General features: G+C 46.4%; 1 protein-coding gene and 1 long non-coding RNA gene across 2 annotated transcripts; both read left to right on the top strand.

Annotated features, from left to right (window-relative positions):
* Positions 1-2981: 2981 nt before the first annotated feature.
* LOC124660347 (beta-glucosidase 5-like) lies at positions 2982-6739 on the top strand. The gene is made up of 13 exons (XM_047198153.1): positions 2982-3152; positions 3449-3512; positions 3623-3681; positions 3859-3934; positions 4023-4094; positions 4247-4334; positions 4493-4751; positions 5089-5204; positions 5289-5503; positions 5699-5727; positions 5852-5954; positions 6103-6187; positions 6261-6739. Exons 1-13 carry the CDS (start codon positions 3018-3020, stop codon positions 6484-6486), a joined length of 1527 nt encoding a protein of 508 aa, XP_047054109.1. The 5' UTR covers positions 2982-3017; the 3' UTR covers positions 6487-6739.
* Positions 6740-22303: 15564 nt separating this feature from the next.
* Positions 22304-23683, top strand: LOC124660349. The gene is made up of 3 exons (XR_006989868.1): positions 22304-22838; positions 22905-23529; positions 23615-23683. It is a non-coding gene; the product is annotated as an uncharacterized LOC124660349 (long non-coding RNA).
* Positions 23684-23925: the final 242 nt, after the last annotated feature.

The following is a 23925-nucleotide window of genomic DNA, read 5'->3' as shown; positions in this document are numbered from 1 at the left end:
CTGTAATTCAGGTGTTGTCTTGGCGGTGGATGTATTGCTGTTGTTAGGTCCGAGATACTGTAGCGGGACTTTTGTTTTTTAGTTTTCTTTTCTTGTTTTTGGCTGTATGCATCCGTAGTGCCATTAGGACGGTGCGTTGTTGCAGAGGCTGGGTGTAATTGCTATCTTCTTGATATTAATATATTCCCTTTAAGCTGAATAGAACCCCAAGAACCCAAGAACCAGTGAAGCGGTGACTATCTATTAGGTGGGACTAGGTCCCTCAGCCTCTGTCCCTTTTTCTGAACTTGAGCATCTCTTCATCAGTTCATTTTTTAAAAAAAAAAAAATTAAAAAAGATAGTCTACAATGAATCATAGATAAAAGTGCTAGATTGCCACAACGCTATCTTCAGAGGGGCATCTGAGGTTGTCTTCCCGGGACGCTCGGACGCGGAGACGTTGGAAGCTTTAGCCTGCAGTTAGGCCATTGCTTTGGCGCACGGTATATTGGTGCACGTCGTGTAAGGGTGGCAAGTGAGAGCATCTCCAGTCGTGCCTCCAAAGCGTTCCCAAACCGCGCTGGATTGAGCGTTTGGTGGACGTGTTTCGTTCGTGTCGCGTTTGGGGACGTCGCTCCCCAGTCGCATCCCCAAACAAAATTTCGAAAATTTTAAACTTAAGCGAGATTCAATTAGATTCGTCCAAACTTGACATATATTACATAGATTCGAACGAAATTTGACTAAATTTAAACTAAGCCTAATCTAGAAGTACTTGCGGCGGCCGGAGGCGTCGTAGTACTGGTGGAAGTTGTACATGTCGTCGGTGACGACCTCCTGCTTGACGCGCTCGTCGACGGGCTCGTCCTTCACCAAACCGCTTGGTCCTGCCTCGCCGTCGTCGGTGAGGTCGACGAGCGGGTTGCCGGAGTCGCGGATGGACATGGCGATCGCCATGTCGAGGTCGCTCCTCCAGGCGTCCTTATCGTTCATAGACGCCAAGCACGCCGCCCGCAGCCCTGGGCAGTCCTCGGGGTCGTCGCTGCTGGCGATGAGCCGCTGCTGCCGCTCGTACTCCGCCAGCAGCGCCGCCTGCGACGCTTCCTCCGGCTCCTCCTTCACCTCCGGCTTTGGGATAAGGAGGGCGCCGCCACGCCTCTCTTGCTGCCGCCGGCTGCCGCTGCCGCCACGCCTCGTGTTGATGGGCGTCGCCGGTTCCTCCTTCACCACGCGTTTGGGGACGTTGTAGGGCGCCGAGCGGTACGAGGAGGATGGCGTCGATCGGGCCGGTCCCGAGGAAGATGAGTTCGAGGAAGACGAGTACATCATCCTCCTCGGCTGCCATTGCGGCGGTCCTCCTCGAGGAGACGGCGGCGGTGACGGCGGCGTCTCCAACCTTGGAGCGCCGTTGCGGATGCCGCGGATGACGCTGTCGAGGGTGCGCCCTGGAACGCCCCAGAACAGGGCGCGGGCGTCCTTGTTCCAGCTGTTGGGCCCGCCGACGAGGCCGGCGGTGTTGTACATCTCGACGTCGTACTTGGCCTTGAAGTACGTCGCCCACCACTCGTCGTTGTCGTTGGCCGCCCATGTCGGATCCGCCCGCTCCTCGGCGGTGAGTTGAGCCCACCGGGCCTTGATGTCGTCCCTCCATTGGTCCGTGCACGGCTTCGGCGGCGGCGAGACGCCAATGCCATTCACGACCATCTTCCAGCCGCGGCTACTTGGCAGCCGCATGTCCGGCGGGACTGGATATCGGGCGTGGTACAGTGCCCACGCCTCCGCCACGGTTAGGCTGCCGCGGTCGAAACCGTTCGCCGCGGCGATCTTGCGGGAGGACGAGGTCGACATTGTTTGGAACGGCGAGGAGAAGATCTGGGAGGGGGGAGGCGGCGGCGGACGGCCACGCGGCCATGCATGACGAGACGCATCCCTGCGTCGCCTGAGAAACCAGGGACGCCATTAACGTCGCTTGACCAAAGGTAGGCGACGGGGTTTTAGCCTTCCGAGCCGCTGATGCGTCGGGCCCGCGTCGCTTCGCCTCGCTTTTCATTGTGTCCGGCGTGCCCGGTGCGTCCCCTGTGGGACGGGGATGGGCTCGGGGCGCTGGACAAAATTCGGCTTTGGGGGACACGGCTGGAACGGTTTTTATGTCCGGCGCGCTCCAAATAGCTTTGGGGATGCTTTGGAGGACGCAACTGGAAATGCTCCGATTGTCATAATGTTACCAGAAGCTTGGAGGACGAAACGATGGGAAGCTATGCCCACATCACGGGCGAGATCATGGAGTGCAGAAGTGACTTTGCTGAACTATCGTTTTGCTACGAGGGAAGAAGTACTAATAAAGGAGCTCTTTTTTTTTTTGCGGGGGAACATATCATTGAATGGATTGCAAATTTTTCAAGGGATGCTCTTGGAGCAAGATAAAAATATTGTTTAACATTCCCTCTTCTTATACCTATGTTAGCAATCTAAAATATGCCAATGCTCTTAGGGATGCTCTAAACAATCTCTTTCTCCTCTTTGCTAGAACTGGTTTGGCTTTCTAAAATATAGGAATGCTTTTGGAGGTGCTCTAAATCAACAATTGGCCCCTAGTTGAGTCTGGACGGTCGTTCGCGATCAAGCTGCCTCTTTCATGTTGGTGGTAAGAACGAATCGGACCGAGTGGTACTAGCCCACTAGCACGTCCGCTTTCAGAAAAAGTTGTGGAGCATGGGCTGCCTTATCAGTTAACAAGCCCAGAAGAGTACATGAGACTCCAGTTCTGCAGCGCCAATGAACGGTGACGGCGGCGGCAGTGTACGGTGAATCCCTGAATGTGTGCATCAAAATGGCTGCTGGGATGGATAGGGTGATCTGCAAGACTGCATCATTGTCCAAGCTGGAGATATTATCCTGGGGGATGCGCAACTAGCTCCTGTATGAAAGCTCCTGTTAACAAAGATGAGGTCACTCCTCCCAGGTTATAAATAGATACAATAGTGCCCGCAGAGAAAGGTATAGGTGATCTGGTTGCAACACAAACTAGCCAGCAGCAATGGCTCCCATCACATTCTTCTCTCTGCTTCTCTTCCTCTGTTCTGCTGCCCATCGAGCAGACACTGTTCTTGGCTTCACCAGGAGCGACTTCCCTCGGGACTTCGTCTTCGGAGCCGCCACATCCGCGTACCAGGTAGTAATCTTGATCCAGATTGTCAGTTCCGCTTCAGCTAGTCTTGTTCCATGCACACGTTTCAGCCACACAAAAGGCTCTCTGGGCCCTGCTTTCCAATTTTAGCAAGACACAACAAACAAACTAGTACAGTTCTTACAGGAAAGCATAAGAACCACAAATTAAAGCACATATATATTTTTGCGCATAATAACCTCTTTGCTCTGCTTTCTCTTCTGAACGGCAACCACGTAGCTCCGGTAAATTTGCTTCAGTGTCGTTTACCATTTTTTTGGACTTAATTAATTTACTTGTAGTATGAGGGTGCTGTGGCTGAAGACGGCAGGAGCCCAAGCATCTGGGACACCTTCACTCACGCTGGTAATTTACCTACTGTCAGTTTTCTGACCAAACAGATCAAGCCTGGCTGTGTCCCAGTTTGAGCATCTGGGTAAAATTTTGTTTCACGATACTGTCCTTTCTGACGGCAGGGAAAATGTCGGATAATAGCACAGGCGACGTCGCTGCTGATGGGTACCACAAGTACAAGGTAATCATGGTTATAATCTACCTGGCCCACATTTATATTTTGTACATATACTTAATCTTTAATCTCTGGGAAAAAACACTCCATCCTTGTTTTTTTCTTGTTGAATTTTCTCAACATTCTCTAGATGGGATACTCTAACTTGTTTTTTTGGACTAATGACATCACCTGACGTTTCAGGAAGATGTCAAGCTCATGGTTGACACTAACCTAGAGGCTTACAGATTCTCCATATCCTGGTCAAGGCTCATACCAAGTATGTAAGCTTTGGATAATATTTCCGTTGTAGTACTCAAGAGTTTCCAAAAATGTTTGATCATTGGTTTCAAAATTGAGATTTGCAGATGGGAGGGGAGCTATTAATCCAAAAGGGTTGGAGTACTACAACAACTTGATAGATGAGCTAGTGAAAAATGGTAGAGTTGTTTTTACCAATCTTTATTATTAGTATTAATCATAACAATATCATACATGAGCAACGATAAAAAATATGCCATAGTTAAAAAGCATTTAATGTTTTCCTCCACTATCCGAAGTTCTGAATCTGTGTGGCTTCATGATTATTTAGGGATTCAAGTTCATGTTATGCTTTGCCATCTTGATTTCCCACAAATTTTGGATGATGAGTATGGGGGATGGCTAAGCCCTACAATTGTGTAAGTTCCCATTACGTTCTTTTGTAGCGCTGAAATTCCTCAAGAGGTGAAAATAATCAACGTTTTCTTTTCTAAATAACGTGGCCTCTGCAATTGTTGTGCAAATGATGAGATGATTTCTACCCCAATTTCCTAACTAGTGGCACTACAAAATGCAGGGCGGATTTCACAGAATTTGCAGACGTGTGCTTCCGAGAGTTTGGAGACAGGGTTTCATATTGGACTACCATAGACGAACCTAATGTCAGCGCATTAGGATCTTATGATAACGCACTCTTTGCACCCGGACGTTGCTCTGATCCTTTTGGAATAACAAAATGTACTGTGGGAGACTCTACCGTGGAACCATACATAGCAGCTCACAACATGATTTTGGCACACGCATCAGCTACTAGACTATACAGGGAAAAATATCGAGTGAGTCATCTTAATACAAAATTGACAATATCACCTTTTTGCGAGTACATTACTCCTCTTTTTTAAGGATCATTAGTTTAGATTTACGTTGGTATCTGTGATTAATTAATAAACATCAGTATTATCTAGTTATTATTCATGTAGAAACTACTATTAGTTAATTGTAATATATATTAGTGTCACTATGATTATAATTTCTGTGTACAAGATTGTTATGTTCTATTGTACTTTCTAGGCATAAGACCGCAGTGACCATAAAAACACACTTCTTTTGGTTTTGTATGATGCATTTCACATGCAAATATTTGTGCGTACATAAAAAGAGTTTCGCATGTAGGCTGCACAAAAGGGAGCTGTCGGCATAAATGTTTACTCTTCTTGGAGTTATCCTATGACGAACTCTAATGCGGATCTAGAAGCAGCTAAAAGATACCTGGACTTCGTGTTCGGGTGGTATGCTATTTTGACTCCTAAATTTATTTTCTTATTCCGGAATGTGCAAAAAGAGCGAGATAATCAACCTGTGGTTCTTTCTAGGATACTAGAGCCCTTTGCATCTGGAGATTATCCAGCAGTGATGAAGACAAATGCTGGGGCTCGCCTACCATCTTTCACAAAGTTCCAATCTCAACTTGTCAAGGGTGCTGTTGATTTCGTAGGAATAAATCACTACTATTCCATGTATGTTAATGATCGTCCTTTAGACAAAGGCATCCGCGACTATTCAGCAGACATGTCTGTTAACCAGAGAGGTAAACGCCCAGTTTATAAAATGTTTACAATTTCTTAGCAGATGGAATGGGAATGTGATTCAGTTATCTTGTATAACATATTAAGGAAAAAGCACTTTTACATTATAATAATTTGTTGCTTCTTAGCAAGTATACACACAAATCTGAGAGATCTACTGTCAGAATACTGACACAATATCCATTTCTGTGATGCAGCTTCTAGAACAGAACCACCAAGTGGCAAGGTAAAAGTTTCAGCCGTGTTTGTCAGATGCTACTGGCTTCAACTATTTTAAAAATTAATATGTCATATGAAGAATTATAATGTACTAACACAAGATACATACAAAAAATTCCTTTGAATTGCAGCAAGTCCCTTCAGCTTCTCCAAGTGACCCGGAAGGATTGCAATTTGTGCTGCACTACCTGTCAGAAGCCTACAGCGATCTTCCTATTTATGTCCAGGAGAATGGCAAGTCGATTACATGATTTCTGTGTTCCTCAATGTTTTGGTTCAGCTATATCTTGTTAAAATTACGGCAATGTTTGTGCACACATCGCGGCTTCTTGTTCACTGAAGTTTTAACAATATCTCGCTGTCCTGTCATCCATCTTTTCAGGTAATGCATCGAATGACACTCTCAACGACACCGACAGAGTAGAATACCTGAAGACATACATGAGTAGCACACTGAAGGCACTAAGGTTAGTCATTCCTACAACAAAAATCCCCAAGACGGTTCAGGCATGTTTATCCTGACGTAGTTTTGCTCTGCAGGAATGGAGCTAACGTAAAAGGATACTTCGTCTGGGCCTTTCTAGACGTCTTCGAGTTCATAGGAGGCTACCGGTCACGGTATGGCCTTCACCGTGTCGATTTCGAAGACAAGGCGCTGCCACGGCAAGCAAGACTCTCTGCTGGCTGGTACTCTGGCTTCCTGAAGAACAATGGCACCTATATACAGAACGAACTCGACAAAACAGAACCACATGCTCAACAATGAGTTAATTAATCAGATGCAACCAGTACTTAAGCCTTAGCTTTCGGCAATTAAGAGAAATGCTGAACTGAAGTAAATGTTGCAAGTAAACAAAATGGTTCTTCATATGCGTACATTCCTGTGTACAGTATGTACAGTATTTAGAAAGATACGTCAACTTGCGTGTGTCTTACAGAAATGATGAAATGTGTACAAGTGTGTTTGCTACATTAGCAATTTCGCATGTTGTTAAATTAACATAAATCGAGTTTCTTAATAGCAGTGGTGTGCCATTGAATTTCTGGAAAGAAGTTTTCAAGCAAAAAAAAAAAAAAAAAAAAACATGAAAACGGCAAACATGGGGGCACCAAGTCACGTCAGAATTATGGATTAACACAAGCGTTCGATATGTTAATGTGTCCATTATCCTACCATGCTCGCGTCCCACACAGAGATACGGAAAAAATAAAGACCCGAACATGAATTGTCACTTGTACAGAACTGGGGAACACTTGAATAGAACAGGTGGGTAGAGCGTACGTGCCCATTTTTTCCTTTTTTCTTTTTTATGTCTGTCAAATTATATAATATTTTGATATGATTTTTTTGCAAGTCACTCACAAATAACAAAAAGAATGGACGAGAAATAGTTTGATTTTTTGTAATTTCAAATTATTTAAAAATTCAATAATAAATTCTTGAAAAAAATATATAATGACATAAAAATTCGAAAATATTTCCCCACATTCTAGTTGTTATGTTCAAGTGAACTGCAAAATTTTAAATTCAAAAAATTGTGTGGTGTGGACAGTCCATACGGGTGCGCAGTGAGCAACTGCTCTGAAAGTTCATGCTCGCTCATATTTAAAAGTCCCGTTTGCACACGGTTTTGATACCGATATGCGGGCATGGGTAGTGCTGTGGCGCTGCCTCTACCGCTGGCCGCCGTCCTCCTTTCGCGTCCTGGTGTGTTGCTCTCAAGGGCCAGCACGAGTCCTGGTGTGTTGCTCTCCAGGGCCGGCACACATCCAGCGGCAGATGGGGTCAGTAACGGGAATAGCAGAGAACTTGGACTCCTCCTTCTCCCCCGCTACAGTAAGGAGAAGCGATTTGTGAAATCGCCCGTCCTCTCCACCTCACCGGCGGCGGCTCGCTGGTTCCCCTGCCCTCCGGCGGCCGCTCCGGCGGCGGGAGGGTAGGGGAACCCCGGATCTCGTCTCGTGTACAGGTAGGTTTGGGTAGGTCCCCTGGCGGCGCTCGGGAGGCGGCGCGGTCGGGGCGGTGTTTGCGGCTGGAGGTCGTCCTCTTCGGTGGCGCGGCTCGGTGGAGCTTCGCCACGGATCTTCCACCACCTTCGCGCTCGCAGCCCTCGGGTGCTGTGGCTGCGTGTTTCCCCTTCGCCGGTGGCCGGGTGCGGCGGCGCCGGATGTGCGAGTTCGGAGTTTGAAGACTTGTTGAAGCATGGCGATGGTGGTCGAGTTCCGGGGTGGAGGCTCTTGGAGTTCGAGGCTCGTCGACTTCCCGTCCGTAGAAGGGCTCCGTCTCGATCCAAGGCTTGGGAGGAGTTGCGGCGGCGCGCCGGCGGCACATCCTGTTGCTCGTCAACGCTATCGGGTTCCAGCTGGACTGATCTGTAATTTTGGTGTTTGTTCTGGACTTCCTTGTAAGGACTGTGTTTTAATATAAGTCTTCTTTCTCCCGCAAAAAAAAAAAAAACGGGAATAGCAGAGAAGAAAACCAAATGGGGGTGATGTAACCCTTGTAGTATGTTGGGCTGCCGTGCACGCCATCGCCCACGTGGCCGCCCACTTGTATTATCCCCTCTTCTACGTCCTCATTCGGTTCTGGGAGGCTGTGAAGAGTCTACCCACCTGCGTGCGCGTGCATGATGGCGGCGGGGAATTGGGCCGCAAGTGTCAATCTCAGGGATATGAATTTTTCGACACATTGAGATCTTCTGTAGATTCTCACTTAGGTGCATGAAAAAGGGTAGCGGATGATGTTTTAACTAACATATCACACATGAGGTGGTGTTTTGGCTCCTAAGTGCATATAAAACCTATTGTAAAAAGATACATAAAAATAATTTTTAAATGTCAAAAAAAATCCGCAAAAAATTTATTTGTACATTTGGACATAATATGTTCGCACTCAAATTTGGGGGAAGAATTACTTTATGTGCCACGTGTAAAATGGACAAAAAGTGTCCCATCAATAGTCATGATGGACCATCAAAATTTGTCATTTTTATACGGGACAAAATATGTTCTTTTTTCCTGAAAACTTTTTTTTGCAAACATAGAAATGTCCCAGATGAACATGCACATTGGTTTACTAATTTTCTAACATTTCATAATGTATTTTCAAACAATGGACTCATATGCACCCGCGAGCCAAATTAGATTCCCCATATCACACACCTCTAGTTCAAATTTTAGTTATGTTCATATATTTCCTGAAATTAATTTAAATCAGCAAAATTAGCTAGATAAATCCAAATCTTCCGACCGTGCCTGTAAATTATGGTACACTAAACTGAAATTGGAGAGGTGTCATTTGCTTACTTAACAAGGTGTTATGTCATTGCTTCGGCTATTTCAATATAGTATGATTTTGCTACACATTTGTTGAATAAATTAATAATAAATCCATACTCATCTTTTGATGTGAAGTTACAGGCCTCATATACCTTTTCCCCGCACAAAACTAGATTAGCGAAAATTCAATCGGGTTCACCCACACCGTGCTCCCTTCGTCACAATTACTTCGCGTTCTAGGTTTGGTCAAAGTCAAACTTTATAAATTTTAACTAAATATTAACAAAAAATATCAACACCTATGATATTAAAACTATTGTATTATAATATTTATAAAATATATTTTCGTATTGCATATACTTTATAGTTATAATGGTTGATATTTTTATATATTTTTGGTCAAAATTTGTAAAGTTAAACTTTAACTAAACCTAAAAAGCGAAGTAAATAGAAAAGGAAACGGAGGAAGTAGATGCTGAGTCCACCCCTGACGATTGGGGACTGTACTAACCAGTGCTTGAGACATTATTTTGTGTGTTTTTTCCCCAATGTAAATAGCTCGATCCCAGTTATCTTTTGACCAAAAATTAGGACACTGCACCTGCTCTAAGAGCATCTCTAACAGAGGCTCCAAAAATCGGGCACTATATATATGTAGTTTGCACCGCGTTGTAAACAGATACTGCGCGTTCGCGTGAAAGTTGCCCCGCCGGAAGCGCCGTTTTGCCGCGCATGCTCGGGCGGGAAAAGTGCTCCTCCGCCGGGCGCGCCATTATACAGCGCGCGGCGCGGCGCGAACGGCTAGTTGGATCTTTTTGTTCGAAATATAAATCAAACAAAACAAATAAAACACGAAAAATTACGAAATACATTAAAAGTTTGACATTAGCGACATTTTATTTAAACTACACTCGAAGTCTACTCGGAGTCCCAGTCGAAGTCCGAGGAGTGGCTGCTCGGAGTCGTCTCCGACACCGACGTCGAAGTCCACTCGAAGGAGGAGGAGGAGGAGAGGACGATGGTGGACGGCCCTGCGCCGTTTTTCTTCTCCTCCTCCTTCCTCGCCGCCTTCTCGGCCCTCGCCGCCTTCCTCGCCGCGGACTTCGCGGCTCGCCTTCTTCTTCGCCTTCGCCGCTGCCTTCGCCGACTCCTTCCACGCGTAGAAGGCTTCCGTGGCGGCGACGTCTTCGGGGAATTGTCGCGCCCACTCGAGGCGGAGGGCCTCGTCGCGCGCGGCGATGAGGAGGCGTTGCTCCAGCTCCCGTTGGCGGCGCTGCTGCTCGCGCGTGATGACCGACGACGGGGGCGCCAGCTGCTCCGCCTGCTCCCGCGACAGACGTCGTGAAAGTTCATCGTGCGGTGGGAGCGGCCGAGGCGCCAGGCAACGGCGTCGTACACCCGCGCCGCCTCGTGCGCCGTGTCGAACATACCAAGGTGGATCCGCTCGTCGCCGGAGCGGATCTCCGCGTCGAAGCAGCCGCTCGGCCACGCCCGAACACCGTGGTAGCCGGAGGCGGCGCGGAGGCATCTTCAGACGGATGCGAGGAGGCGGAGCGTCGGCGGGAAGGAGAGAGAGAGAGGCGGAGCGTCGGTGGGGAGAGAGAGAGAGAGGCGGAGCGGCTCGTGGAATGTTCAGGCGGTTGGCGCGTTCGCGCGTGTCGTGTTTATAGCGCGCGGCAGCGCACGCGGCAACTTTCCCGCGCGGAATAGCGCAAAGGCGCGCGGGGAAAAGTTTTTAGCGCACACATTTTTCCCGCATATGCTGGAGCTTCGCGTGGCCGCCCGCGCGCACCAAACTGGCGGTCTTTTTGCCACGCGTGGCTTTTGCAGCGTCTGTTGGAGATGCTCTAACGAACTGCTCTTAACGAGGCTAGTGCTAAGAGCATCTCCAACAGAAGCGCTATAGTAACGCCCTCTAAAAATTGTTTACAATGCTGTTTTAGGTTTTGATGTGCGCACTAAAACCTGGCGCTCTACCGAATGCTCTATTTTTCAGGCGTGGTAAAGCAGCGCTCGAGCCGGACATTGCGTTTTACAGCGCGCGAGCTACCACACAAACACAAATCTCACAAGCATTTATTCATATGAAGATCAAACAAACACAAATAAAATCAATAATAAATAGTTCAATTATTATTACAACACAAATAACATCAACAATGAATAGTTCAAATGAATAAAATGGATGTCTAAATAACAATACAACAATATAGCAATACAACAAATGCAACAAATGGTAAAATAAACTAAATTTGTTTATTGTTGCCCATGTCAAGTGATAAATCTCCGAGAAAATCTCAACATCAAAACATATAATACCTACTCCCTAAAAATGATGTCACAAATTTATCTAAATACGGATGTATCTTAGTGTATAGATACATCCGCTTTTAGATAACTCTACGACGACATCTTTTCGGGAGGGAGTAATTGGTTTGAACTTATCCATAGGATTTTTAGTAGTCGGCGAAAAATGAATTTGGACCCAAAAAGATAAATAAGAAATACGACACGAATACTTCATAAATGTAACATTTGTTGGATATCACCTCATTGTCCCTCCTAGCCTCGTAGCCGAGAGGTGAAGAATGTAGGAAGGCCAATCCATCTCGTAGAGCACTCGGCTATTATATGTGCATTCTACACAGCTGTAGTGTCCATCACACTTGTCCCTGCTGTACCCGCGGCAGAGTTTCTTTGGATACCATGCGCGTGTTACCGGCTCCATTTTCTTGTTCTCGAGGTCAAGAGTAAACAAGCTGTTGCCGTCAGAGACGAGAAGCGCACCCCTACTCTCTGCGAAGGCCAAGATTTTGATTCGTGCGGCCTCTTTGGACATCAGGTTGGAGTGCGTCCATCCGTCGCCGCCATGATCATCATGTTTAGTCCACAGGTTTAACATGCCACTGTTTTGCCTATCAAGAAGAGCGAACGAGAGTTTTCCTCCGGCGATGCAGGGGAACGGCGGCTGCAATAGCAAGGTGTCATGGTCCACTTGGATCGGTAGCTTGATTAAGGAGACCTCTGTCGCGTCGGTGCTCACCCCGAGGGCGTAAAAGTGTGCCTCGTCCCTGTATAGCCAGTACGCAGTTCCACCGGCAACAACTCCGGCGCGCGGTCCGGACATGGCGAGGCCCGAGAGCACTGAGCACTTGATGGGCGCGCTCCAGTTGTCTGTTGCGGAGGAGTAGGAGTGCGCGTACACGAGCTTGTCGTCAGAGTGTTGGGCGGTGAAGAGCACTTTGAACGCGGATCTCTGTTGTTCGTGGTCCTGATGATCGTCGCCGGAGCAGGTCCTCTGGTCTGGGTCCGTGAGAATCGCGTAGCCGGTGAGGTCTGCACCGTAGAGCCCCGGGTCGAAGTCCAACGGAGGCGGTGGAACGAGTCGCGTGCCCTGATCGCCGCCGATGAGAGGATGGCACACCAGCAGATGGAGCTTTCGCCAGTCGAGGGGCGTGGGCAGGATGCGCAGGAGGAGGAGGCCGCGCCGCGACGCCAGAGGCTTGGCGTAGTTGTAGAGCCCGTCGTAGTTCGGGGCGAAGAACTCAAAGGGCCAGCCGCCGGGAGGCGTCGGGTGGTAAAGCCTCTCGAACTCCGGCGGGAAGAGCGAGACGTCCCCCATCCGCTCCGTCGAGGAGTAGAGGGCGCAGTTCTGGTAGAAAGCCCCCACGAGAAAGGACCTGCGCCGTGCGTCCTCCGGCGAGAAGCCGGCGCGCCGGAGGAAGGCCGACTTGGCGATGAGGCGGAGCCACCGTCTGCACACGCCCGCGAAGCGGAGGAGGTTCGCCTTGTCGGGCACGCGCGCGAAGATGTCGCGGAGGAGGTCGGCCGGGAGCGCGCCGACGCCGACGCCGGCATGTTGACTTGCCTTGGCCATCGACATCGATCGATCTTGGGCGGCTAGGGCTTGACCGATCGTTGTGAAATTTTATCGGTGGAGGCGGGTCAAAGTCCAACGGAAGCGACCGAACGAGTCGCGTGCCCGATCGCTGCCGATCAGATGGCGCGCGTTGAGTGTCCGCGAGCCTGGATCGCCACGGATGGCAGACGCGCGTACGTATAAGTCAGCAGTGGGAGGCGTCGTCAATTAATTACCGGCCGGGGAAGGTCACGCGCGCGAAGCGACGAGTCAGCGACAGCCTGGCGACAACTGTATCGCCGAGGCTGAGGGATGCATGTTTTGTGCGGCGAGCGTGGAGGTTGATTCACGCATTTCATCCATCGGTTCGGTTGGAGGCATGCATAATATCGTTGATTACGTGCCGTGCATCGCTTAATTTGTGCCTGCCGCGGTATACGCGCGCCAAGACTAGGATGAGGAGATCCACGCGCGTCGGTCGGCGTATACAAGCGAGTTTCGTACGTATGCTTGTGTCTGACGGCTCAACCTGCCACGGTGCGTACATGCATGTTCTGATTCAAATCAAAATCCGTGTGGACAAAAACTGAGGCTCGCTCCATACTCCATCTGCTTTTCGTTCATCCTAGTCAGCCTGATGAGTACGTACAGCTTCGTCATCCGGAAAATCTCGCCATACTGCTGCTGCGGGCTACATTGGGCCTCCTGAGTTTCTTCCTTCTTTTCCCACTTTTTAATAAATAAATGATGGCCCACTGCCACGGGGAGAGCCATGACGCGCCTTTAATTAAGAAGAAACTGCAGGTACAATGACTCGACATCCTTAACACTAAAGCAATGCCTTGTTTCCTTATATGGCTGGTCAAGCCCACGTACAAGTGAAGCTAGCTAGTTCATCCAAGCTAACCAAGCCTCCACGACTACAACAAGTTAGGCCACTCCTTAACACGTACGTGATGCCTGGCCATGCATGCTTCTGTACCATGTTTCTTTTGCCAAGAGCTAGCAACGTGCATACCTGCATGCATGCCAGTTGATGCCGGGGATTTGTCAACGTGCATACCGTCATCATGATTACTGATTGTACCTAGCTATAACTTCTACTCCCTCCATCCGACACCGGAGATTTTTCTAAATTAAAACGTATCTATATGCTAAAAGTTATCTACATACATCTAAATTTAGATAAACTTGCAACTCCTTTTTATGTACAGATTATTATATATTTTTAGCTAGAAAATAAGGGGCAACAACAAGTCTTTCACCGGTAAATAGGAAAACATGCACCCAACATGTTTAGATCGCGCATGCACACCTCAAAGGAGCAAGTTCGACGAGATACATCGGTGTTATCTCCTATAATTCCTTGAGAAACACCATCCTCCAGGAATCCGCTCGTCCGACGCCTCCTCGTGGTACCTGCGGTCCACATCGAATTACATCCTTCACCTGATCTCGCTGGTTAAAATGACCGCGTCTTTTTTTTTCTCCTGCACCTCTACGTCACCCGAGTCGAACCGGATACAAAATTTATTATGCTTCTCCGGTTGTGCACTTCTATTACCTTTGGTGTTCTTTGTACCGCTCGTGATGATGATTCATAGATCAGCGGTTCGTTAAGCAAAACAAAACAAAAAAATGACTCGCTTTCTATGCACAGGTGAAATACTTTCGACCTAAGAAAATCCAAATCATCGACCATCCTTCCATCTGGGTCCTCAAGTGCACTGTCGTCAAACTACCTGTTCATTCCTTGCATCTTATTACTTGGTTAGTTTTCTAGCCTCCACCCATACTTTTATGCAAAAGAACCAAATTGTTTTTGCTCAAGCATAAGCCTCAAAATACACTCACTTGTATTCACCGTTGTAGAGCAGCATATAGGGAGGGAAAGGCGTAGTAGTAGGCATGCGGGGGAGGTGGGGTCGTTGAGACTCGGCATCTCTGAAGGGAGGTAGCGCCACTTCCACAGGAACTTCTAGGACTAAAAAGAGAGTTTGGACAGAGGTCGCGCTAACGTTGTCTTGTGTTAAGCATATTGAGAGAAGCATGGCTGCATCTTCATCACCTATGGCCATTGTGGAACAAGAAATGGGACGGATTAGTCAAATTGCAGCGGACGGATTAGAGCATTAATTGGTTTGACAGTAACACTCAGCTCAATCTGTGGGGTCCGCTCATGTTTTGTAACCCCTCCGTTCACTAAATATAAGGTGTTTTAGATTTTAATAGATTTATTTTGGTATGTATCTATTCTACTTTTAGTATGTAGATTCACTCATTATAGTGTGTATCTAGTTTACTTTGAAGTGTCCAAAATATCTTATATTTGTAAACGGAGGGAGTAGTCTCTAGGTGTAGCAAATTTAACCCAAGTGACTTCCACATGCCAATGTAGTGTATTACTCCCTCGGTTTGAGATTTTTAGTCTGGAGTACCGAGGCTGATTAAGTTTGGGTTTAAAATGAGCCAACCATCTCTCGGTGTTTATTGCAGAGTTGATTGAAAATTCCCGGCTTTCACTCCCTCTAATTAAAGTCCAGCTAGCACGTCCCGTGGATGGCCACTAAGATAGGAAACATGCATTGGCTCACATGCAAATTACTCCCGTATTAACTACTAGCAAATTACTCGGGAATAGAATGGTTTGCATGAAGTTAATAATCTGGCTAATATTTCCGAAATATCTGATTTTGTGATTGTCTTATCACATGAAACAATTGTGCTATATACTCTCAATCCGAAATTACCATACATGTTGGGTATGGTTTTAAACATAAGGAATTACGGCCAACTTTAAATTAATAGAGCCAATCATGGCAAGAGTTACAAGATGCCGAGGAAAACAGCTACAAAGAGCAGCCACAAAACAGGCACACAACAGAATAAAACACGACGCACAACTTGCAAACGATTGGATCTTCATCCACCGAAACATTCCCTGATCAAGGTAGCGCGGAAGCGGAGGAGAAAGACGCCACACCATCGAAGGAAAGTCTTCATCACCATCGAGCATAGACAGACTGCTTCACGTACATCCCGTCCATCATCAAGAGGCCCCCTGCCCTCTCGCCAAGGATCGAGCGTGCCGTACCAACAAAAGATGGAGCGCTCACCTTAGAGCTTGAAATGCAAATGAAAGCAATACCATCAAAGAAGAGGAGAATCCGAGCACGCCACCGCGGGGAAGCCTGCCACTCCAAAAGCCACACTGTCGCCGCCCAAGAACCACACCCACAACGGCTTGCTGAATAGGACCAAAGGCTACCAAGGCAACGCCTTCAAGAAGGGAGCGGCGCCAAGGCATCCCCGTTGCCCCGATCGATAGACCGGGCGTGAGTTTTCAGTCGGATCCAATGGTGGATGGGCTTGATTCACAATGACGCCTGCAAGGAGGGAAGCGGCGCTCGAGAGCATCAACGTCACCGGCACCGACCACGTCGGGCAAGGCTTTCGCCCGAATAGAGACCACCATCCATGAAATCTCCAGCCACAACACCTCGAAGGAGAGGCGCATCGGGACCATCCTGCTGCCCATCCCGCCGAGACTGCCGACCAGCACCCACACGGTGGCACCCAAGGCGCTACCGTGTCCACCATAAGGAGCCACCGCTCAAGAATCCATGAGCCAAACAAACCCGTCTCCCTCTAGAGAACGAGCCGCACGCGCGTAGTCGGCCGCCCCCACTGCCGCATGCACGCACCTCCGGCATCTGCATCCCTGTCACCAACCCTCCAGATCTCACCGATTCCATCCCGTTCTCGACCCGCGCAGACCGGAGAGGGCTACACCTAGAGAGAAGCCCGGAGGTCAAGATCCAAGGCAGCAGACCAACCCCCTGTTCAGATCTGGCCGCGGAATGACCCAAGTCAGATCCGGCGGCATGTCGTCGTCTTCACGTTCAGGCCATCGAGCGGGCAATCCAACTCGCCTGGCCGGTGAAGGAGACAACACCACAAGGACCAACCACAAACTCCCGCGCCGCCATGAAGCACTGAACATAGCTTGATTCAGAGCGAATGGAGGGAGAGGTGAGGAAAGAAGATGCAGGGTGGAGGTGGAAGAGGCCCGCCGCTCCAGCGGCCGGTGGCCGGCGACGGCGGCGAGGACGAGCTCACGGGAGAAGGCGGTGCTAGCGGGAGGAACCCTAGTCACCCCCGTGTCTCCCAAGCGCGGACGACGCGAGGGCGTTGCGAAGCGTGTTTGTTTTTGACCCTTCTGCTCTTATGTTGGGTATGGTCCGAGTTAAAATTTGACTAATAGTATAGAAAACACATCAACATTTGTGATAATGAAAAAAAATATTTTATAATGGTTATAAATTTATTTGTTACATATTATGGGCATTGATATTTTTTCTAAACGTTTAGTCAAAGTTTGCTAAATTTGACTTTGACTAAATCTAGAATGCAGAGTACTACTTTCGGTGAAGGAGACAACACCACAAGGACCAACCACGAACTCCCGTGCCGCCATGAAGCACATAACAGAGCTCAATTCGGAGGCCGCCATGAAGCACATAACAAAGCTCGATTCGGAGCGAATGGAGGGAGAGGTGAGGAAAGAAGATGCAGGGTGGAGGCTGAAGGAGGTGGAAGAGGCCCGCCGCCGCCACAGGCCAGCGGCGGCGAGGACGAGCTCACGGGAGAAGGCGGGCTAGAGGGAGGAACCCTAGTCGGCCCCCCTCCCCCCTTGTCGTTCAAAGCGCGTTGCGAAGCGTGTTTGTTTTTTTGACCCTTCTGCTCTCATGTTGGGTATGGTCAGAGTTAAACGTTGTAAAATTTGACTAACCGTATAAAAAAATCAACATTTGTTATAATGAAAAAAATTATTTTATAATGATTCTAAATTAATTTGTTACACATTATGGGCATTGATATTTTTTCTAAATGTTTAGTCAAAGTTTGCTAAATTTGACTTTCACTAAATCTAGAATGCTGAGTACTACTGTACTTTCAACTTCCTCGCTTTACCCTAGAATTCTTTTCAACTTCCTTTTCAACTTCTTCGCTTCACCCTAGAACTAGAATTCTTTTTCAACTTTCTTTTCAACTTCTTCGCTTCACCCTAAAACTTCATCACTTCGTGCGTGGAATTAATTCCAGCCCACACTTCTTCTGATGCACACCTTTCCCGAAACGTCATCTCAGGAATAGACGAGCCGAACCGTAGCGATGCGCCCCACCCATTGTCCTTCATTGCGCATCCCGCGACGCCCACCCACCCTTCGTCGCCGTTCACGCCTCCCCGAGACCTCGCCAGCCACCGCATCAACTCCGCCCCCAGTCCCTCCAGCTGCAGATTGACTACCGTCTTCGCGGGACAGTGACGCCGCCTCCGCCTCATCTCCCCTCTCCTGGACGAGCACACCACGGACGACCTTCCCCGCCAGCCGCCGTCCATGGTCTCGCTCCTTCTGGTGTCCCGCCGACCCACGGAGAGCGAGCCATGGACCTCCACGGGTCGAGGACGACGTCGCGCAGTCTCTCCAGGCACCGCCTCCTTCGCATGCAGGCTGTGCGGCCCGTCCCGCCTCCTATGCTCCCGGTCGATTCCTATCCAGTCCGGCAAGACCCAACCGTCCCGGCTCCTCCAGATGCGCTCTGACAGGGAGACCGACATTCAGCTGGTGCTCTCCTCCAAACGCAGCGATGATGCATGGCTACTGCTGCTAACCTGCCCCCCTGCCACGTACGCAGCACGCTGGTGAGCACTACAATGTCGGAGGAAAAATTGCTGCTTTGCTCTACACCACAATCTTGCAAACAATTGGCACCAGAAAGAATTGCAAATCAGTTAAAAATTTGTTCTTTGTGAATCGCGTTTGGTTGCAGATCAGTTCTTATCTAAGTTGAAGTGTTTGACTAATTTATGAAACGAGATTGAGTTGCTTCAGATTAGTAGTGTCAGCAAGCTGCCCTTATCTGCACTTACCTAGTTAACTAAATTGAAGTGTTTAATTGGTTAATCAATTTTTTTTTCTGTTAGCGGAAGCCTTAGGTTGGTCAAAAAAAGGTTCTGGAGTGTGCTAGACTGCTAGCAGTAGCATGCGTTCCAGCTTTACTAGATAGTTAATTCAGCAACCTTTGATATGTGATTATCTTATATGATAAAAAACTTATGTTGTGCTGCAATTGTTTTTCCTGTTTGAAATGCAAGAAAAATTCAGGAAAATCGAGCCCTAACAGTTATCTCATTCATTTTAGGAATGGTATAGAAGTGAACTTTTGGGATATCACATCTTGCAGTAACAAATTGAACTGGTCGAACTGGTTTTCAGCTCTCTGACTGCATGTCTGCTAGTTGGCGGGGTTTTGTTTTGATGTCTTTTACACATTCATCTACATGTACTCCCCTCATATCTCATAAATAAGGAAACTATCATCTGTTTAATTGGGGTGTTTCTACTTTATTCTATGCGAGGCAATGCATCAGATGTCTGCGACCATTTTGATATGTAATACATTATGCTTCACTGATGATGACTGCTAAACTTTATCATTAACTGATATTGCTTTTGTTTCTGTTTGCCAGGTTCGCATATACAATACATTTCAGTTGATTTTAGGGAGAACACCAATCAAAGCAGTTGTTGAGGATCCGGATGGACATACTGTCAATATTGAGACATGAAAGGGACACCTCGTGCATGGTGATGAGAGTATACTTCGTAGATAATGTAGTCCGGAAATGCAAGCCTCAGTCTTGTACTTGTCGCTGCAATAGTCTGAAACAGAATGAACCGATAAAGGTAGCTTGTGTTCTAGCTTTACTAGATAGTTAATTTTGTATGTTCCAAAGTTAACTTACGCTATTTGGTATCGAATATTTCTTGAGCAGCTGGAGGAGCGGATGGGTCAGAAAGATTGGAGGCTTCATGACGAGCTTGCTGGACCGCATTGTGCATGTGGCCGAGCGAATCGGTGCGGCTGCTGGTCGCCGGTGAGGTGGTGCTGGATGCGACGTCGACGACCCAAACTATGGTCAACACAAGCAGGAGGAGATGTCGGACGGGTCCTTCCGCCTCTGTTATCGTGGTCTCCTCTGACCATCTGGTGATATCTCACTCTCCCCAACCCTTTGGCCTTACCTGGAGTCTGCCCTATTGTAGAAAAAATTCTATCTTGGGCAGCTTGTACTAATCACGATTGGATGATTTACTACATGTTTGTTTTAGTGTAATTTGACTTGCTTAAGGTTGATCAGTAGTACTTCTTTAACTTCTTCTGGCACGGTCAAGAAATTTCAAAACTGGGCAATGTTCTCATGTCTAGATCCACTTTGGCTGATCTGCTGTGGGATCTAGTGATAGAAATCTGCGATTTCTTATCTATTTGGTGCTAGCCCATAGTCATTTGACAATGAATTTTCTGTGTTCACCATATGTATGAGTCTCCTAATATACAGATTCTAGTTTATGTACGTACCAATTACTTTTACTTGCTGTGGGATGTGGCTTTATTGTATACAGAAGCAGCTAGTATACTTTGCTCGCTGCCATTAAGTTGATATATGAACTAGCGTAAGGCAAGCGCTTGTTGAGTTACTAGTTTGGCTTCAATTTATTAGTTCTTACATCACCTAAAAGTACTATGTTTTTAGGTGGTTTGTTTGACATTCTAAATTTGTAATATATATGGTGTTATTTTCTTTGCTCCTGAAATTCTTAATTCAATTCGCAATGGAAAGATCTTTGACTATATTTACTTATTCTATCATGTCATACGATGCATAAAGGTCCTTGCATTTTTCGTGCACTGTCTTTAAAAGTAAATCCTTTGAAAAACATGTCACTTTTGTCCTACCTTCTATGTTCATAGCCCTAGTTACCATAATCCTAATAACTGTAATCTTGATGCACTTCTTTGTAGGTTTAAAATTTTATTTGTCTTTGGTATCTATAAAAAAAAAAATTGAAGGGCGAGCCTGGTGCAGCGGTAGAGCCGCACCGCCTTTGACCGAGAGGTCCCAGGTTCGAGTCGCGGTCTCCTCACATTGCACTTCGTGAGGTAAGGCTTGCCACTAACACCTTCCCCAGACCCCGCACAGTGCGGGAGCTCTTAGCAATGGGTACGTCCTTTTTTGGTATCTATAAAATTATTAAGTACAATGAAATGACCTTGCCCAGGAAATGTTCTTATCTATGACCCTCCAATTAGCGTAGATTCCTACATCTTAAGGTTGAATAAAATCCTTTATGAACCTGGTTCAAACTATTTACCTAGTTTGCATTATGGTCCTCTTGAAATGGCTTCATTAATTTATATTATTCTTTGCTAATTATTGTTAATTTTGTCTCATATTAGGGTTCTGTTAGAACAACCTTATGAAAACCTGATGCAAGACATTTGAAGAGCACGATGAAAACCTGGTTCATGTGTAGGTTAATTAGTTGGCAATATTTGTTACTTGGCGTGATTCTTATTTTTCACGTTGTTGTTTAAGCTTAGCCGTAAACCGTGAAATATATGGTCAACTTCTAGCCATCGTTGTTTGGCCTCTAGCATGTTGATCTAGCGATGTCTAGGTGTAGTTGGCTTTCTTTTTCCAAAGCATCAATCTCTAGCTGGATGGTTTAATTCTTTGGTTGCTTACTAATTCCCTGGTTTCTTTCTCAACTTGTTAGCTACATGTGTATGGCATTTTGGACTTTGGCGAAGAGCACTAGGTTGAGGATCCAGTTCCTATTTAATGAGCGTGATTAACTCTCAACAGTTCTCTTGTTGAGTGTTAAAATGTCTTTTATTCAAGTTGTATGCTTCATTTTGTCACTTTGCTATCAATCTAATAAGGAGAGTTGTTGCTAGGATTTGTGATGACACCGATAGGTGTTCTCATCTAGTGTGATGTCGATGTTTAGGATTCATTGATCTCTGTTTTGGTCCAAGTAGTACATACGTAATAGCATGGTTCCTTATGTGGTTGGTCCCTGTTTGCCTGGAGAGAGTTTTGTGAGTACATAGGGATATCATGTTAGGATATAGAAGCATGCACATATAATCGTATACCTTATTCATTTCAGAACTGTGAAGTCAATGTGTTTAATATGTACCTCTTGATATTCTGGTTAAATCTGGTAGACTGAATATATTTGCTTCCTCTGAATTCTTTTGTTGGCACGGTATGGCCTATATTATAGTTACGCCTAGTGAAATCCTCCAAAATATAGTGATACTGAATGGTAGATCCGTGTCTGTCCATCTAAGCAGTAATTTTCTCATATGCTGAAATGAGTTACTTTTGGGCCTTTTTTCTTCGAATTTGGTTGTACTGATGTTGATCATGTGTCTATCCATCTAAGCAGTAATGTTTCTTAATATTTTTCTTTTTTATGGTCTTGGCTACTCCCTCTTCAGTGAGCTTTTAGGGTGGCTTCTATTAGCCAGGCTTGTAGTTTTGTATTTGATAAGGGCATGTGGTTTTAATTGTATATATGCCAACTAATTCTTTTATTAACCTAGACAGACTCAGGCGTGTATTGCTGGGAGTAGATTTGTGTATTATGTTTCTATTCTTCAGTCTAGGTTATGTGAAGATCAATTTAACTTCTATGCTCTGGTAGAGAACATGTGAATATTGGTTGAAACCAGTTGGTCGAATACAATTTATTTCTTACAATGCTTGGATCTACCTAGTTTAAGGAAACAACATACTACTCTGTTTTCTAAATATGAGATTATCTGTTACAATGTACATATATTGAGCTCCACATTGCTGAATCTTAATATTCTCAATTTTAAGTAAATCTTGTTGTGTTTGATATAAGATCACCGTTACATTTCCTAGGGAATGTCATCATTTCTCTTTATTTGGAAATGAAAACATGTTTTTATATTGATTATCTGTGGAATGCTTTTATTACTCTATAATGTTATCAAATTCTTTGATGTGCTTGTGGAAATAATATGCAGATTGGCCAGACATTATCTTGAGCACCCTTGGGAGAGTGATTGAGCGGGAGGGGCTGCACAGGTTGCTGGTGAGTGGCGCCACAGCGGTGAGTGACTGGCACTATCCACATAGCTGAGCTAGCTCAAAATGACAGGACAGAAGATGAACAAAAAAGCTCCTGCCTTGGCTTTCTGGTTTGTCGGCTACCTCTCTGTGGCTACGTGCCTACGTCTTGGACTCCATCGACACCATGCCCATAGCGCTGCAGCCTACATCATGTTGTACTTGCCACCTGATCCCCCTCTCTCGTGCTCTTGAGTTGCGTATTCATCAAGTGTATGATTTATTTTGATCCGTGCTAGCCATTGCAAATGTAGTGCATGCAGAAAGGATTGCACCTTTAGTACCTGGGAAAACAGTCTTTTGTCAGTCATCTCATGATAGCCTGATACTTCTCTACAAGCAGAAATTTATCCTCTAATTATTTACAGTGGAAATTATTTTTATTTTGGATTGTGAACTGCAGAATAATGAGATTCTTTTCATCTCTAGCTGTGTCCATTATCCTGTAGTGAAGAGGCGTTATCTTACTATTGCATGACTATGATGTCAATAATGAGTAACCAAGCCTATTCTTTGTTTTGCTTTGATGTTGCACGGCTAAAATGGGAAAGATGGCTGGATGAGTAATATGTTGCTTGTTTCTTTCTTTCTCCTGATAGGTCTTGACAAATTCTGGAAAAGAAACAACCTTAACATGCTACTTCGTACCATTCCAGGTTTGACATTGTGTACATGTTTCCCTTGTTCTATTACTTTCCCAGCTCTAGAATCCCACATTTCCTCTCTCTCTTTTGTGTGTAGGGGAATTGATGCAACCGATACATGACCGTCTCTCTTGGATCTGTGTTTGGCTGCTGCTGCAATGTTGCAGATGAAGGCTAACCTTGCACCCTGGCAATCAAGTACTGCAGTTATACCTGTCCATCGGGACTTTGCCCCTGGAACCGTCGTTGGTTCAAGTTAAACAACAATGACCCTTACAAAACAATGATAGCTGAAGAAGATGATTTTTTCCAGAGAATAGAATTTTGTCCTTAGTGTAAGAAGAAGGCTGAGGCATTTTCTAAAGGAGGACCATAACTGTAGAATGTGGTACTTGTCTCCTGCCCACC

The sequence above is a fragment of the Lolium rigidum genome, chromosome 6 (genome assembly GCF_022539505.1).
Source record: "Lolium rigidum isolate FL_2022 chromosome 6, APGP_CSIRO_Lrig_0.1, whole genome shotgun sequence".
Taxonomy (NCBI): Eukaryota; Viridiplantae; Streptophyta; class Magnoliopsida; order Poales; family Poaceae; genus Lolium; species Lolium rigidum.
This window is presented reverse-complemented; position numbering and strand designations above follow the sequence as displayed.